The sequence below is a fragment of the Ipomoea nil genome, unplaced genomic scaffold, assembly GCF_001879475.1.
Source record: "Ipomoea nil cultivar Tokyo-kokei standard unplaced genomic scaffold, Asagao_1.1 scaffold0482, whole genome shotgun sequence".
Taxonomy (NCBI): domain Eukaryota; kingdom Viridiplantae; phylum Streptophyta; class Magnoliopsida; order Solanales; family Convolvulaceae; genus Ipomoea; species Ipomoea nil.
In genome coordinates, this window is record NW_017616910.1 from 286,863 (window position 1) to 305,331 (window position 18,469).

Here is an 18,469-nt window from a genome sequence, read left to right on the forward strand (position 1 = left end):
GGCCGTCTCTCCAAAGTGATCATGGAGGGCTCCAGGGCGTCAACATCTGCTGCTCATATCTCCATGGCAGATCTTGATGAGGATGGTGTTGTGCATCAAATTGCAAATTTGTCGCTAGGTTCATCCAACGATGATCATGTTTTTTTGGCTGTAGGTCGGCTGGTATCTAATAAATCCACCAAGTTTACCTATTTTAGGGACACAATGGCGTCAGTCTGGATGTCGGCGATGGGCATGAATGTACAGGAACTCGAGGGTCATCATTATCTCTTCCGATTTTATCATGAAGGTGATCTTGAACATATCATCGAGAATGGCCCTTGGGCCTTTGAGCATAGTCTCTTAGTTCTCAAATGCATATCTCCCCGCGGAGGATCCCACTACGGTTATGCTAGACGACGCATCCTTTTGGATCCAGATCCATGGACTACCAACGGGCCGAGGATTCGTTCTGAGGCTATTCTAGAAGCCATTAGTGGGTTCATTGGTAAAATGGAAAAGGCTGATGAAAGGAACTTTGATGGTGGTCCCCGTACTTTCTTCCGGGTCCGTGTAAGTATTGATGTGAATAAGCCACTTAGAAAGGGAATGAAATTGAGAAAGGATGATGGGATCTGGGTACCGATGGAATTTAAATATGAACACTTTCCGATGTTTTGTTTTGTGTGTGGTGTTATGGGGCATGGCAATCGGTTTTGCCCCAAAGTCAAACTACGCATCTGGGATCCAAAGAAATATAAGTCATTTGGTCCAAATCTCCGTGCAAGGGGTAGAAGGGGTTCATCATCGGTTGGCACAAAATAGATAGCAGGGGCTTCGTTTTGAGGCTATTCTAGAAGCCATTAGTGGGTTCATTGGTAAAATAGAAAAGGCTGATGAAAGGAATTTTGATGGTGGTCTCCGTACTTTCTTCCGGGTCCGTGTAAGTATTGATGTGAATAAGCCACTTAGAAAGGGAATGAAATTGAGAAAGGATGATGGGATCTGGGTACCGATGGAATTTAAATATGAACGCTTTCCGATGTTATGTTTTGTGTGTGGTGTTATGGGGCATGGCAATCGGTTTTGCCCCAAAGTCAAACTACGCATCTGGGATCCAAAGCAATATAAGCCGTTTGGTCCAAATCTCCGTGCAAGGGGTAGAAGGGGTTCATCATTGGTTGGCACAAAATAGATAGCGTCGGAGACAACGGTGGAACGAAAGGCTTGAGCTACGCCGGGGTTGCGTCCGGCGGAAGTGGCTATAGATGGAAAAGATTCTTCCACAAGTAACGTCAATTCTCTTTCCTTACCTGGAAGGCTACTTGACGTAATGCATGGTCATTCTGAGAAATTTAAGGAAACAGTCAATCCCCTCTTTAATATTTCAACTGACACAGACGTTAATGAGGCTGAACGCGGTTTAGTCGTTTATGATAAAAAAAAAAAAAAACAAAAAAAAAAAACGATGACGAACGGGGGCTAATGATAGTGCCATTGATGAAGAGTCCATGGATACGAGCAAGGCCATTCAAAAAACTTGCAACTGGCGGGTATTGGTGGATCCCAATCTCGCCCTTCGCAATGAGTATCATTAGCTGGAATTGTCGGGGGTTGGGGAGTCCTCGAACAGTTCATGAACTGTTGGGCCTAGTGTCTTAGCAACATCCCTTATTTGTTTTCTTAATGGAGACAAAGTCGAAGAAGGAGAAGGTGGAGTTTGTTCGTGCAAGAATGGGATTCGATTGCTAACAAATCCATTCAAGCTCAACTTAAGTAAAAATTTGACCCAGTTTGAATCAAACTTTTACGGGATAGTTCACCTTGTTTGTATCTTTAGTTTTGATCGAATTGGTATTATCTAACAAAATAATACTGTAATACGATAAATTGTATTTTTAGTCTTTGCAAAGTGTTAATTTTAATTATTAAATGATTAAATCAATCACTTTATTAAGTGATAATTTTACTCTTTTAGTCATTAAATCAATTACTTTATTAAGTAAGATATCAAGGCTAAATTTATAGCACATATCATTGAATGGCCAAAAATAAAAATTTCCCTAATAATAATAATAATAATTTTATTTTCGAAAAAAAAATAAAAAAATTCCGATTTGCAAAATACCCCTCGAACTCCAACCGCAACCATCGCCCACTTCCTCCCGCCTGCAAAACTGTCGACTCTCACTTCACCGCCATTTTAGTACACGATCGTTTCCTGAGTTTTGGTGTGGAGTGAGGGCTGCTTTGCTATTCAACTACACAGACAGAGATTCCTAAAGGTTTGTATGCATCTTCACCCATTGTTCTATGTTCTCTTGCTTACCTGTGTTCATTCATGCATGTTCACCCATTAGCTAGGCATCTATTTCTAGAGCTCAAAAGGTTAGGGTTTGTATGTCTGTCAACAAGTATTGACGTCTATTTTTACCAAAATATATGTTACTGTAACAATTACTGTTTGATATTAGAATCGGGCAGCACCAGAGACCCGAAATTTATTTGTGCTGGTGAGATATAGGTTGTGGTTTTTGTTTTACAAGCAACGTAATGTGGGGTGTTCATCTTTATGTTTGGCAGTGAACTTGTGTGGTTGATGTTATGATGTGTTGTTGGTAATTTCTTTTCAAATTTCCACACTCGAATGGTTATTAATTAAAACAGTGATTTGTGGTGCTTTGACATGTAATGAGTCTCTTCTGATTGCAATGGGAAGGCGGTGAAAGGTGAATTCACATTTTTCTTTTGAGTGATGAGGAAATTGTAGCCATTACGAGGGTGTATACGAGACCATAGTCAGCTAAACCAGCCTAGTTTGGCCATAGCTGACCGGCTCAAACCAAGAAGACTAATAGGTCGTTCTCGTTGAGAATCAAACTTGTAACGTTGTAGCTACCAAGTCAACAATCTGACTAACTTGGCTGGGGTTACCCCAATGTGAATTCGCATTTTTGGGGTTATATTTGCAATGGGTAATGGTAGTAGCAATGTTTGCAGCAGGAAATGCAATAGGAAGATCATTAACTAGAATGCTTTATGTAATGGATGCGAGGATGATATGATATATTTCATAAGAACGAGGTTATATTTGATAAGCAAACATTTGATGTAATATGCAAAGTGTTTATACATGTGCTACCTGGCTCCGGGAATTATTTCCAGATCCAATGGTCTTTTGAGTCCTGTCAAGGTGCCATGCTGTGTATTCCAGCGTCAAAGTTGATTGATTTTATTGTTTGTTATTAAAGAACTATGCACATTTTAAGAATGTTTATTCGTTCTTTAAATATGGCTCATAACACTCATGACTGTGTTTACAACTTTTTTGTTGCTATATATACAACTGTCATGACTCAGGATGGAGATTGATAAGTCCACACGTCCTTCACGATTGCGTGGAAGAGGAAGAAACAAATGCCGTTGGAGTGACGAAGAATCTAGAGCATTGGTTGAGGCATTGCACGAATTGGCATTTGACCCTTTGTGGAGAACTAAGTGTGGGTTCAAATATGGTTATACGGCTGAGTTGCACAAGCGAATTCTCATTAAGCTGCCTACTTTCTCAAAGCAAGCTGATCCTCATATCGATTCAAAGTTAAAGTGGTTGAGGACCAAATTCCATGCCATAAATGAAATGTGTAACCAAAGTGGATGCAGTTGGAATCATGCAAAGACGGAAATAAAATGTGGGAGACAATGGTACGAGAATTGGGTCAAGGTATGGTGCTCGATCGAGTTCTTTAATTGTGCAAGCGCATTTCTTGTGTTTATTAATGAATGTTTTTCGTCAGACACACAAGCATGCTATGGGCCTTTGGGGGATGAAATTCCCTTACTTGGAAGCTTTAGAAGCAGTTTATGGAAAAGGCAGGGTTACTAGCCAAAAAACGAAAGGACTTGAAGATGCTATTCAGCATTTGAAAACCGAGGAAACAACTGCAGCTATTAATTTGGAAGATGGTGGAGAAAACTCTGAGACACAATCCTCTAAAACGAATTCAAAAAGCAGTCTTTCAAGAAAGCAAAAGAAGTTAACTCCACTAGGAAGGAACGATGTTGCGAAGAGAATGAGGGAATCCGCTACGTCCCTAACAATCGATTCTCAATTCGAAGGTGTAAGTAAAAAGTTTGGCCTTCTTATTGACAGTCTTGATTCTATTGCCTCAGCTTTGGCAAACGAGGATGAAAGGGAAGAATTGCGGGAGAAGAAAGCTAATAATGTGGTTGAAGAGCTCATGAAACTTGGCCTTCCCGATGGAGATATGTTTCGCGCCGCTGACCTATTGTCTGCAGATTACCCCAAATTGAATGTGTTCTCTCAACTCTCACTTGACCAAAAGAGGCACTATGTGGTTGATATGTTGTATCCCTCTTCCTTCCTTGCCCCTGGTTCTGCCCATTAGTACAGTGTAGTGTTGCTATTTGTTGAACTTATTAATGTTCAATGATTATTTAGTTTTCTTGACAGACTTTTCTTAGTTTATAGTATTCTGAACATGTATTTATGAATTAATGACCGTTTTGATCCCTCGTCTATGCTGTAATTATTAAATTGATTCTCGACTATTAATTTTGACCAAATAAATCCTTAACTATTGATTTTGTAATCGATTTGTTCTTTTGTAATTACCAAATTGGTCATCAGTCAATTTGACGGAAGACCAAATCAGTTATAAAATCATAGTGGTCTATGCTCCGATCGTGTGATGAACTTAGACTTGTGCTAAGTTTGGAGTTGTACATATGTATCTGTTTTTCAAGACTTTTAACTTTAGTATTTCCCTTAGACTTTTGCTAAGTTTGGAATTGTACTTTATAGCTGTTTTTAAAGACTTGTCTTTTTAGTATTTCCCTTGTGCTTACCTATAGGAGTGCACAATGCTTGTTCAAAATTCGACGTCGAATTAGTCAGAATCTAATGTGAATTATTAAATATTTCAGACTATTATGGTATCAACAAATAGAATGTAAAATCACATTTGTCTAAAATTTTATATTAAATCCGATTATTTGAGCATCCCACTAGTAGTTTTTGGTGGGGTTTTGAGAAAACATAGTTTAGGTGGATGAGAGAAAGTGCAGAGAGAGAAAAAAAAAACTTTATGCCTGGGTATAAATTTTACAAACCGAAATCTGAACGGGTGGGCGGTTCACAAAACCGAACCGCTCGAACCCGTCCTATGCATAGGGCTATACAAAATGAGTGTTACAACAATGGCTCATAATCTATATATCAACCAATTATTCAAGTTTAGCAGAAGTACTAAAGCTGCTATCTTCTAGGCTTAGTGCAACAGGATGCATCAGCCGCAGTCCTTTCCCTACAAAATGTATTTCTTAGAAAACCTTCTAGCCGTTGGAATGCCAATGAAAACGCACCTGTGCGAGAACAAGGAACAGTTAAGCCCGCAAGGGCTTAGCTCAATGGTTTAGTAGACAATATTTGGGAGTAGAAGAAAAGGAACAGTTAAAAAGTATACAACTTGAGTAAAAGACTAATATTAGATCTTTCATGAACTCAAATTCTGAATTAGGAAGTACAGTAAAAAACCTGAGCTTGTTGAACTGTCTTTCTTCTGCAACGATCCTCTCACTAAAAGTGTCCCTGGTATCTGCTGAAAGACCTACAAGTACACGATCCATAAGAAAACTAAACAGAAAGAGCAGCGTTTGCTCAAAGAATTCACGGGGACTATTACCGAAACACGAAAGTGCAGGTCGTTTATTTGACTACTGGAACAATCCAACTCGTTTGGATAGTCAGGATCGTTTACATTGTGTGTCTCCTCAAGTGACTTCAAAATGACATCACAATGCTCCTTGGGGAACATTATCTGTTAAACAAGCATTGTGATTCAGCTAGGACAATACGATTATTCAGCATAAAGAAAATTAATGGAACATACATCAACATCGAATGAGGCTGCATTTAATTTACAAGATGCGCCATTGGTACTGAAAAAGGACTCTACTGATTGCAGCAAATCGAAGGCACTGTGCAGGCGTTGAAGTCCCTGAAACAAGAGTTCAAACTGCAATATGAGATCTCATATCGATAGCAGTTACACAAACATACAGAAACATGAAAAACTACTAAAGTATACTGATGTATGTAGGCTAGTTTACATTGAATGGATTGCTGATGCAGAATCTGAAGAAAAGATACAATACCTCAAGCATGAAAGACAAATTACTCTTCTCAGCAATCTGGTGGGGTTTTGTCTTCTTGGCGGGAGGCACAAAAGACCAAGCAAGTCCCCATCGACATGTCTGGCCTTGAACAAACTCAGTTGTCTTCACAACTGTTGCTCCAACCTCCCAAAGTTTTGATACCAGCACTTTCATGTTTGCTTTTCTTCCAATCATAGACGTGTACCACCTACAAAGATGCGGAGTGAGTAATAAACAAATTTATTAAGTTTGCAGATAAATTAGAAATGAATTTAACCAACATATACCGAAAAGACTGCCTGAGCTGAACACTATCATCAATCATGCGGGTTATAAAAGCCTGCTCCCCTCCAGGGCAAACCATCTCTTCTGGAGTTCCAGCACAAGAAGTCTTTGGATTCTGTCCTGCTTCCTCTATCGTCTCAAAGAATGGAGGGTTGCACATGCAAAAGTCGAAATTCTCCCCTTCTTTGACAACACCCACAAGAATAGGTGGACCATGATAATTCTTACTCATATTCATTTGCACTTCATGTGGACCTGAAAGTGGTTCAATACCTACAGGTTTGGCATTACTATCATCTACATCTTGTTTACAATTGATCATTGGTCCATTAAGAACTTCATCATTTGATGAATCCTGAGTAGCAACATTTCTAATTTCGATCAATTCGGAAATATGAGGATTACTTTTGACATTTCTCTCTGCCCACTCTAATGCTACATCAGTAAAATCTGTCAAAAGTGAAGCAAAAATACACTCAAATTGCAACTTTATAAGACATAAGGCTTTGTTGAAAGTAAAGCAGAGGCAATCCAAGAACTTACCGGAACCAACAAACCTCCAACCAAGTAGAGATGCACCAAGTAGCGGGTAAATGCAATTTGCTCCAGTTCCAATATCAAAACCCTTCACAGTATTGTCATATGATTGAACTTTAGGTATAATTTCCGACGACAAAAGATCTTCTATCCAATGGATGTAATTAGATCTATTGGGAACAGTGGGGCAAAGCTGCCCATCAGGGATCCACCTACAATTTTGCATTTAAATAACATCAAACCACTCGAAATGCACAATAATAATGCAATAATTTGTGCTATATACTAGTAGTGACAACTTAAAATTCATAAAATTCAACCCAAGTCATCAAAGTGGGTATTAAAAGAGAGAACTTTCTATCCTGGCAGCTTAAACATCCATCTAAATAATACTCATAAAATTGTATTTGTCTTCATACAGGACCAAAATGTGGGAAAATTCCATTTATTTGATTGGCTGAGCATATGCATTTTGCAAAGCTATTGGCTTTAATTCCTCCAAACATCATTCAAGCAAATTATTCAGGGAAAAAAAACAGCAGAAAGTTTAATTACCAGTCCAAACCATGATCGTGGTGGAGCAAAACCCGAGTGAGCTCTCGGGTGGCATTGAAGTCAGTCCAATCTATAGAGGGGCGGCCACTGCGAGTGTAGAAAACGTAGGGTGCAAAGGATGAGTAATGAGAAGCAAGTAATCCGAAGTCCGGCGGGTTTTCAGAGTACTTGTTTCGGGGGTGAATTGTGGGTCTCTCTCCTCTCTTCCTCTTCTTGCTCGGCATTACACTGCTTACCCCTTCGATTCTCTCTGGATTTGTCTGTTAAAATTCAATTCAGCACCCACCAAGCTTCTTCTTTTGTGCCTCCGATTGGATCATATCAAAATGCTGCAATCTAAGCTATACGTAGATGAAGCTTTTGCAATGGCGTCGTATCTGGCGCCAAAATAGGGTGCGCTTGATCCGGATTTAACCGGGTCGCAACGGCGTCGTCTATGGACGTTTTACACAATGTGACCTAAGCAATATGATTTCAGTTATTCGTTTGTTCGTTAATATACTTGGGCCAGTCTACTACGGAATTCAATAGGCTTAAGGCCCAATTACTAAGGATTAAATACATCATACTGAAGGCCCACTTAATACTTGTTGGCCCAATTAAAATTTGTTTAGATAAATGAAGTTTAGTATGCGTTTGCAGGAGCGTTATGTTGTACAATTGTGTGCACGGGTGTACACGAAATTGAATTCATAATTTTTAAATTGTAGATTCATAATTTTTATATTGTATAGTTATCAAATTATGAACATATAGTTCAGTGATTTGTGAATACAGAGTTCAACAATTGTAAATATGAACATTGAAAATTATGAACATAAAATTTTGTAATTGTGAACATAGAGTTCAATAATTATAAATCTATAGTATAGAAATTATGAACTCAATTCTGTATGCATCATGCATGCTGCACACGGTTGCACAGTATAATTTGCCGCGTTTGCATTAACTTTATATTTTTCTTTTTTCCTTTTCAAGTTAATAATGCCACAAAAAAGAAATAATCTATATCTATCTATCTATCTATCTATCTATATATATATATATATATATATATATATATATATATATATATATATATATATATATATATATATATATATATATATATATATATAGAAATTAAATAAATAATAATAATAATAATAATAATAATAATGTTATTACCTTAAATAAATAAATTATTATACTTTCCCTTAAATAAATAAATTATTATACTTTCCTTTTGAATTAGTATTTTCTACCTATAAATACAAGAGCTTCTTCAATCAAAGAATCTCAGACTCATCTTTCTACTTTCTTTTTGTATGAATTTTCTACATTTTTCTAACTATATTCTCACGTACTTCAATATGTTTTGCAGTTTGGACATCATGAATAGCTTTATCAACGATATCTTCTTGAAGCTCGCCCAAGAGGTGACTCGCTTGGCCCACTACAACAAGAAGCCGATAATCACTTCCCGCGAGATCCAGGCTGGCATGAGATTGGTTCTTCCTGGCTAATTGGTAAAGCACGTTGTCTCTCTAAAAACACTAAAGCAGTCACCATATTTACAAGCTCTTAGATGAAATCATTTAAATCTATGTTTCGTTTTTATATAATCTCAATTAGGGATTAATAGATGTAAAGTAACTTGGATTTGAGTTTAATTTCATATTATTCTTCCAAAAGGTTTAATTTCATATTATAAGTATTGTTATCTACCTTCAACTATCAGTGAATCGATTAGCATTCTAAAAAAAATAAAAATAAAAATAAAAAAAATTGAATGTCTATATCTATGTGCATTTAAGATGCAACATGTGTATGATTCATTAGGCTTTGAGGCAGGAGAACACATCTGGGTACATTGGTGGATCTGTATCTCATTGCAAAAAAATATCCATACAATTAATTAATTAATATAATTACAATTATCATTATTCTAATTCAAAAAAAAAAACTAAAGAATTAATTGTAATAATGAAATTTGTTATTAATATTCTATTACTAATTGACACAGAAATCAGACTAAAAGAAAAACGAAATTAATATTAAAAATGAACTCGAATTAAAAAAATACATTTAATAAGTAAATAACTAATTTGCTAGATAGAAAATTAGGGTAAAGGAAAAAGAAAATGATTATTAAACATTGTACCAGATTGTTTTTATGATTGAAAATATTTCACTTAAAATATAATCAGTAATTATATTATTATAATTATATTAATTAGTTATGAAGGAAAAAGGAAATGAATATGAACAGAAAAAAATGAATTTTACACACGAGAATCTATTATTAATATTTTGTTACTAATAGACACAAGAATCAGGCCAAAAGAAAAAAAGATTTAATATTAAAAATTTATTGAAAATATAACACCGTTTTCCCTACGAAAAAATTAGTAACCACCACATGAAATATTAGGAAAAAATTATGAAGGAAAAAGAAATGGAAATGAATATTAACTCTTTCTATGAGTGAAAAAAGAAATGAATATTACTCATAATGAATAAATATATGAATTATTATACATAGTAGCATGGAATTAATTAGTAGGACAATTATATTAGGTAATCTAATTAATAATTTACTTTTTAAATTATATTCTCTTTTTAATAATGAATATTTTCTTAAAGTATATACACAGATTATGCTTATCAATATAGAATTAAAAGTGTATAGATGTATAATATTATTAGTATAAAATCAATTATACTTGCCTTAATAATTAATTATTAATATTATTGCCTAATAATTATGTGTTGTCACCTTTTTCGGAGTAATTATTATGGTAATTTATATACATATATATTTTTATACTTAATGTATAATATTATTGGGCACAAAATAAATATACTTACCTTAATATATATATATAGATTATTTTTAATATAATTTCCTAATTTATTAAAGGTAATTATTCTCATAATTTTTCTTTCCTTCTTTTGTGTAATTATTATAGTAATGTATTTAAATATTGGAAGAGAAAAAAAATGTTATACTTAATATGATTAATGAAATTAATATTGTAATTGCCACAATATTTGGTAATTATAAATAATATAATTAAGAAATTTGAGAAATATAAGATTTCTTCCGTAGAAATATTTGTGACAATTTCATTAAATTATAATTAATAAAATATGAAATATAATTAAAGAAATGAAATTATAAAATTAACAAAACATGAATATTTATAATTTTTTTAAAATATACATACATACACTTTTTAAATTTCTAAATATAATTTTTTAAGTATAAATCTATCAATATAAATTAAAATTAATGAAATTATATTATAATTTTCCTATATACATATTAATAAATATTATGTGTATATACAATGTGTTATACAATCATATAAGGATATGCGTCCGATTGAAGTTTATATTTGTTCATACAAAATTTAGAATTTACATTTTTATTGATTTCTAAGTACAATTCTCTTAGTTATTATTATTCATATTTTTAGAATTAATAATATATATATAATACAATTTGAAATAAATCAAAAAATTATATGAATTTTTTCTATAAATTTATCTAAATATGTACATGATTAGAGATTATATTAACCATACAAAATTTAAATTTAAATTTTGTATGTTATGAAAATAGATACTTGACCAAATATATAAAAGTCCAACTATATTAATGAAATGTCTTTTCTTTTATCAGTTTTTTATGAGAGGCTAATGGAGTGTTTGGATTGCTATAAAATATTTTAAAATAAAAATTCATACTAATAAAAAATCATTTTAAAATTTTTTTTAACCCCTCATAATATGTGTAAATCTTATATTTTAAAAAAACACAATTTGATAAATATCATAAATTAATTAGTACAATATCGTTTCTGTTTATAATAATTAAAGAAAAAATAAATAATTGAAATATGTGAACCAATTATATCACAATAAATCTTTCAAAATTAAAAAAAAAAAGAACGGAAATTAAAAATAGAACGAGAATATTTCAATAATAATATTCTACATCATCAAGTAAAAGTAAATTAAAAATGAAAAGATAATATTTCAATAATAATATTCTACATCATCAATAGTAAAGGCATATTTTAAACAATAGTAAAGGTAAATTAAAAATGGAACGGAAATATTTCAAAATAATATTCTACATCACCAATTAAAAATAAAATTGAAATTAGGTAAAAATACCATTGCATATGATATTCTAATTGATTAATTGACGGAAAATAAAAAGAATAATTGGTTGAAAATGAATATGATATTACTAATTGACTAATATTTTTACGATGATATATTTTCACCCGAGTCACCCATTCTAATGGACTGAAGATGTTAGCTATAGACAATGACGGACAAGATTATGTTGCTACTACCAATGTCGTCTACAATATGAGGTTTTAATAATGTGTAAATACAATTGGTGATATTATGTTTTTTTTTTAAATGACAAAATTGCTATATATCTACACACAAAAAAATAAAAATTTTTAAAGCAATTTGACAAAAAAAAATAATATTTTTCATACAAATGAATTAAGATAGCAATTCATTCCTATAACTGAGTTGCTAAAGAATGAGCACGTTTGCCTAATTTATAAAATACTAAACAATGATAAATAAAAGCTTCAAAGTTACAACACTGCATGCGTATATCTACACATTAGCTATTAATTTGAGCAATTATTTGTTTAAATTCAAGCAACGATAACATCAAAACATATAAATGATCCAAATTATATCTTCAATTGCACTATATAATATTTAATGTTCTAATTTAAATAATTATATATCAATCCAGATATTCTTAATATATTACAACAAATTCACGGGCGAAACCATATCTTTAATTGCACTATATAATATTTGAGTTATTACTGAAAAAAATCAGTCTTTAATCACGGTTAATTGTATGTTACTTTTTTTCGAATCACCCATCCTGATAGTCTGATAGTGTTAACTTTAGACGATGATGGATAAAATTCCGTTACTACTACCAATGTCGTCTAGCTATAAAGAGATTTTCAATAATGTATAATTTAAGCCATTGATATTATGTTTTTTTTACATACAAAAATGACAAAATTGCTATATAGCTGATCTACATAGAAAATATATCTTCTGTATAAATAACTTATATAACTGAGTTGCTAGACAACGAGCTAATTAGCCCAATTAATACAAATTATAAATACTGATATATAAAATCTCTAAAGTTGCAACACCGAATGCATATATCTACACGTTAGTTATTAATTGGGCAATTATTTATTCGAATTCAAGCATTAATAACATCAGAAAACATAATCGGTGCAACTCAATTCTTCAATTATATTATATAATATTCGATTTTATAATTTATACAATTGTATATCGATATAAATATTTTTAAAATTTTATAACAAATTCATTCCGTGCAACGCATGGGCGCAAATACTAGTATAATAATAATAGTAAAGAAGAGATGCCGCAAACAACGACCTTTAAGTGGCAAAAGGGGAAACAAATTTCCTGAAAAAGTTGAATTTTGTCTCAAAAGTAGTAGAAGAAATAACTAGGTATTATTATGGACATTATTGGTATTCAATACATAAGGGTCATAACATTATTATCACAATTACATTTGTATAATATGTGTGTGTGTTATATCAATTGTATTCAAATGTTAGAATAAAATATTAAGATTACATCGTTATCTATTTTTTTCTATTTTTCTTTTTATATTATACTATTCATCCAATTAGTTGTACGAGGAGAACGCTATGGGTTAAGGGAGTTAATCACAACAATCATAACACGTTATTAACACGATATACATCTTCGATGAAAAGTATATATATATATATATATATATATATATATATATATATATATATATATATATATATATATATATATATATATATTTTATGTTATCATTTCTAATTGTTCAAGTTACCTATATGGCTATATGGCTATATTTGCATACTTGTATTTTGTGGACTAAGTAAGTATTAGTATATCACCACAAATACATTATTATGAATCACATGACAATCAATCAAATAACTACAAAACCAAGTTCATAATACAAAATTCAACAACACAAGTTCAATAACTGCAAACTACAAGTCTATAATACAAAAATCTAACACAAGTTTTAAACACATGTCAGACGCTTGACATGTGTCTCCTTCAAACTTCTATATAAAGTGCATTAAACGCCTGGAGAAGGGACTTTTGGGACTTCACATGAGATTAGACTTAATCTCGGGAACGTCTGATCACATACTCAGTTATCCGAATCTATGTATCGTGACCGAGTACAACATACTTGTGTATTTGTCACATCAGTAGGTAACTTAATCTTGGTAAAATTAAGTGCACACAAGCCCAAAATTAATTTTATTTTTTGAGTTTAACTTTAAATTTTTATTATTTGATATAACAATTTAAACAAAATTATAATGAAATAGTTCTTTTAAAAATTAATTGTTGAATTTTGACTATTTTAAAAATAGAAAACATTTTTTTTTTAAGTATTGTTTGAATCAACAGTTCACCATTTTTGAACCAGAACTGAACCATGATCACACCTACTTACTTCCTTTTCCCCTTTTATATTTATTGTTTGCGTATGAATAGATCAAATTGAGCCTTTCGTATGGGCAAAAAAAAAAATCAATTTGGCTAGTATTTTGCCCCTTAATTGGGTTGACCCGATGCGAATAGAGATTAGTCTGAGTATGGTACGGATTTAAAGGTGTCTCTCACCGTTAGAGCCTTCTCAGGACACCTTGTGGTCTGACACAAAATATATATATATATATATATATATATATATATATATATATATATATATATATATATATAAAGTTTGCAATGTGTTATAATTTCAGTGTATCCTTGTATCAATCTTACATTCAGAATCATACAAAGGAGAAGACAAGAGAAGAAAAATTGCAGGAACTTCTCAGGGCCATCTTTCATTGATAATTGCCCTGTATCCAACCAAGGAAGTTAAGAGTAGTCATGTCTGTTAAACCATTGAATCACCGTGATTTACATCCTCCCAAATGTTCGGTCGGACGGGGTGTGGGCGGGCCTTAGTGTTGAGAATTCAACCTTTTTGGAGAGGAGAAGGAAGTTAAGGGTAGGATATATTTACAACACAATGAACATTAAGAGAGAAAATTTAGTAATTTTCAAATTCTTTTTTTAAAAAATCCTCATTATATAAGTGGTTTTTTTTTTTTTTTTTTTTTTTGTGAGGATGGAGAGAAACCTGTAATTATTATCTAAAGTTGTATACTGAATAAACTCCACTCAAGTGTTATAGCTGTCAAACCATACAAAGAAGTAAATTACACTAAAAAAATAATACTATGACCATATTTGGTAAATGACTGTTAGCTGTTAGCTGTTAGCTGATTGAGTTAATTAGAGGGTATAACTAGTTGATTGTAGAAAAATGTTTGATAAATTAGTTGTTAGCTGATAGTTATTTGATATAATTTCTTTCCTTAAAAAGTTAATTAAAAAGTTGCATTGGTTTGAGCAATTTTTTGAATTTTAGCATTTTGAAATTACAAAAAGCTAATTAATCAAACACATATTTGGAGTGAATGTGAGAGTTGAAATCCATTATTCCAAAAGGCTGAACCCCAACCAGACAGAGCATTTGGGAGGATGTAAATCATGGTGACTCAACCGAACATGAACCATAAAGGCTAGACCGGTGCGCACAAGGAGTCCCCCTCACTTTCAGAGGTTACTCTCGCACTGCCGCTGGTGAGACTCAATCCCTGGTCATTATTCCAAAATTTCACCTCTATGACCAGTTGAGCTACCCATGCGGGCTGAGAGTTGAAATCCATTGTGGTACATAAGGTGGTTAAGCCATTCCCATTTCCCACTGGATTTGACTAAGAATACGAGAGTTGAAGTGTTGAACGAACAGTTAGTTACGTCAACTCCTTCATCATAAGAATCAATTGCTTCATTTATTTTTCTTGAAAATGATTGCTGCATCCGCACAGTTCATTACACGTTCATTCCGCACTCTCTCAAATTCATATTCTCAACCCACTATTCTGCGCTCCATCGGATCATATATGCTAATACTATCCAATTGGCTCTACTTCAATCATCACATAACGAGCCTCCATTTTGATCTTAATCGGGACCACAAAAAAAAATCGACTATGATTCATTTCTTTTTTAAATTAAAGTTAGTGATATTAAGTTGAATCTGATTCTACTGGAACAAAAAAATTCTTTAAAAATCTCTTATAGGTTGCAGGACCAAAGGTTATAGGACAACAAATTTGAAACTTCGTTGAGGTTATAAGACAGTTGTACTGCCCTGATAATTTAGGTACAATGGGCTTGCACACGATTCCCAATCCCTAGGATCAAATACGGTCGTTAAATAGGTCGGTTTTGCCACCACTTCACCAACCAGGCAGCCATCATATTAACACACCAACACATATCGTGATTGATCTGAGTGACCATTTGAAGAATTTGGACCATATTATGCTATCAATGATACATGGGCCTATTTGACACTTCTTCCTAAATATTAATTTAAATTTCTCCTAAAGATGTTTGTTTACGGTTCTATTTAATCTAAAACCATAATTATTCAGATTTGGTATTGCATTGTTCATTTAATATTATTAATTTTTTTTCAATACTTTCAATTTAAATAATTCAATATCACAATGTATAGCACTTACACAATCTGTATCTTTTCACGTTCAAATTGGTACTGAGTTGGATCTTAGAGCATCACCATGAGCAGTTTTTATTTGATTTTTAGGAGTTTTGTCATGTGAAAGAGAGAAGGCATGAGAGAGAAGGTCCAGGTCTCCTTACAAGTACACGATTTTTTTGTGACCCACCGAAGAAAGAAACACCAAAACTAAGTGCAAAGGGGCACGTCTGCGGCATAGGCAACGTCCAGTTGGTGCACGCGCCAAAGGGCGCGTTAACTGCCTAGCCTTTTTTTTTTTTTTTTTTTAATGTTTGTGTGTCAGATTCCTTTTTCTTTCTTACCTTTTTCTTTTTCTTCCCTTTTTTTTCCCTCCCTCTCATCTCTAATCTCTTAATTGAATTATCAAAAAGTCGTGAAAAAACTAAAGCTGATGAGGTTGCTCTTATTGATTTGAGCAGGTCAATTATGAATAATTTAGACTGATTTATTTTTATTTGCTGGTTAGAATCGCAAAGTCAGCTTTTTCTAGTAAATCAAAAAGTTGGATTAAATATATATCAGAAAAATATGGATTACAAGTTTACAACAAAAGTGAAAAAAAAACATAGGAGGACACCAAATTAAAACTCGACAAGAATAATGAAACCAACAACAGTGTAATGCTCAAAACTCCCAAAGATAATTTCATTAAAGATTTTGGAGTAGTGAAATGATGAGACAATCATATGTCATCTCATCGAATGTAAGAGAAGCTATTCCTCAGGCATTAGCTTGCACTCCTTTACTTAGTGCTTTTCTTACCCCATCCCACCACCATCATTCTCTCTCCCCATTGGTCTTCCCATGGAATATGTGCCTTCCACAAGGAGGGAACATCATCACAACAATAAAACAATCATTCTCCACACGAAACTTTTACGGTGTTGATTACCTATGACTGATATTTTTTGTGCCGAATATAATTCCGTATGTTTTTTTTAGTTGTACTGAGTGCTATTAACTCTTATTTTCACAATACCCCGTAGCCAGTATAATAAGACATATTATGACTGATTGTACTCAGTACAAAAAGACACACATATATATGGGATTTCAATGGTGCGGATCTGGATTTGTACTTTTGCTACCAAGTACAATTAGATATTATGTTTTTTTTTTTAGTTGTATTAAGTACTGTCAACTCTTATCTCCATATAAGACATATCATGTTTAGTTGTACTCAACACAAAAGGTATTGGTGTTGATCGGTAGTATAGAAATATTTGCAAGAGAAGGGCTAAGTTGGGCCCTAACATCTTTCAATACATTTTTGACTTGATTATGCAATTTATATTTTATAATCGTATTAGAAAGCATTGTATTAGGTACTGTCAACTCTTATTTCCATATAAGACATATCACGTTTAGTTGTACTCAACACAAAAGATATTAGTGTTGATCGGCACTATAGAAATATTTGCAAGAGAGGGACTAAGTTGGGCCCTAACATCTTTCAATGCATTTTTGACTTGATTATGCGATTTAGGACCATATTTGCCAGCATTGAAAGGATCATTAGATATTGGGAATATTATGAACTCTGCATTTAAGGTATTTTTGGAGATTTTAAGGGTAAATACAAGGGAGGAGGTATATGACAGCTTGAAAATTTAAGCTTTTAAGTATATCTTTATGATGGATAAAGTGTTGAAATACTATAGTTGATTGGACATATAGATCCTCTATAGAGGAAACGTTCGCACACGCATATATACAATGTTGAAAAAGACGCTAGGCGTTCGATATTTTATTTTTTAAGAGATTATTCGCCAAAAAAAAAAAAAAAAAAAAAAAAAAAAAAAAACGGGGTTCAACCGCCTAAACGTCCGACTGCGGAAGAGGCCGATTTCGGCGTTTCTAGGCGTGATTTTTGCAACCATGCATATATATATATATATATATATATATATATATATATATATATATATATATATATAAAAGCAGGCAAGTCCCAAAAGGAATAGTTGACTGGCTAGAAGCTTGGAACATACATATATATAGATAATATAGAGTCAGGCGAGACTGGTTGAAACATGACTCTCATACTTAAAAAACTAATTCAATTCTTGACAACATCCTATTAATCGTGTCCGTCACATAAGTGCAATTTACCTTTGGTGTGTGGTAGGCTACTTTACTTTTGGCCAATCATGCAATGAAAACTATAAGGACAATTTGGTAAATGAAGCAAAAACACAAGTTGTAACAAGGAAATAGGAATGCAAGTTC

General features: G+C 32.8%; 1 protein-coding gene across 1 annotated transcript; it reads right to left on the bottom strand.

The window, feature by feature from the left end:
* Window positions 1-5,099: 5,099 nt before the first annotated feature.
* LOC109173465 (methyltransferase-like protein 16) lies at window positions 5,100-8,018 on the bottom strand. The gene is made up of 8 exons (XM_019322700.1): window positions 7,531-8,018; window positions 6,982-7,187; window positions 6,441-6,888; window positions 6,154-6,361; window positions 5,889-5,996; window positions 5,682-5,816; window positions 5,534-5,606; window positions 5,100-5,361 (listed from the first exon to the last, which is right to left on the bottom strand). Exons 1-8 carry the CDS (start codon window positions 7,752-7,754, stop codon window positions 5,255-5,257), a joined length of 1,509 nt encoding a protein of 502 aa, XP_019178245.1. The 5' UTR covers window positions 7,755-8,018; the 3' UTR covers window positions 5,100-5,254.
* Window positions 8,019-18,469: the final 10,451 nt, after the last annotated feature.

Excerpts from the sequence above, each read along its gene's own strand:
- LOC109173465 (XM_019322700.1), bottom strand. The coding sequence starts at position 7,754 with ATGCCGAGCAAGAAGAGGAAGAGAGGAGAGAGACCCACAATTCACCCC. Across the intron at positions 7,188-7,530 it reads CACGATCATGGTTTGGACTG|GTGGATCCCTGATGGGCAGC; the intron begins GTAATTAAACTT and ends GCAAAATTGTAG. Across the intron at positions 5,997-6,153 it reads ATTTGTCTTTCATGCTTGAG|GGACTTCAACGCCTGCACAG; the intron begins GTATTGTATCTT and ends CTCTTGTTTCAG.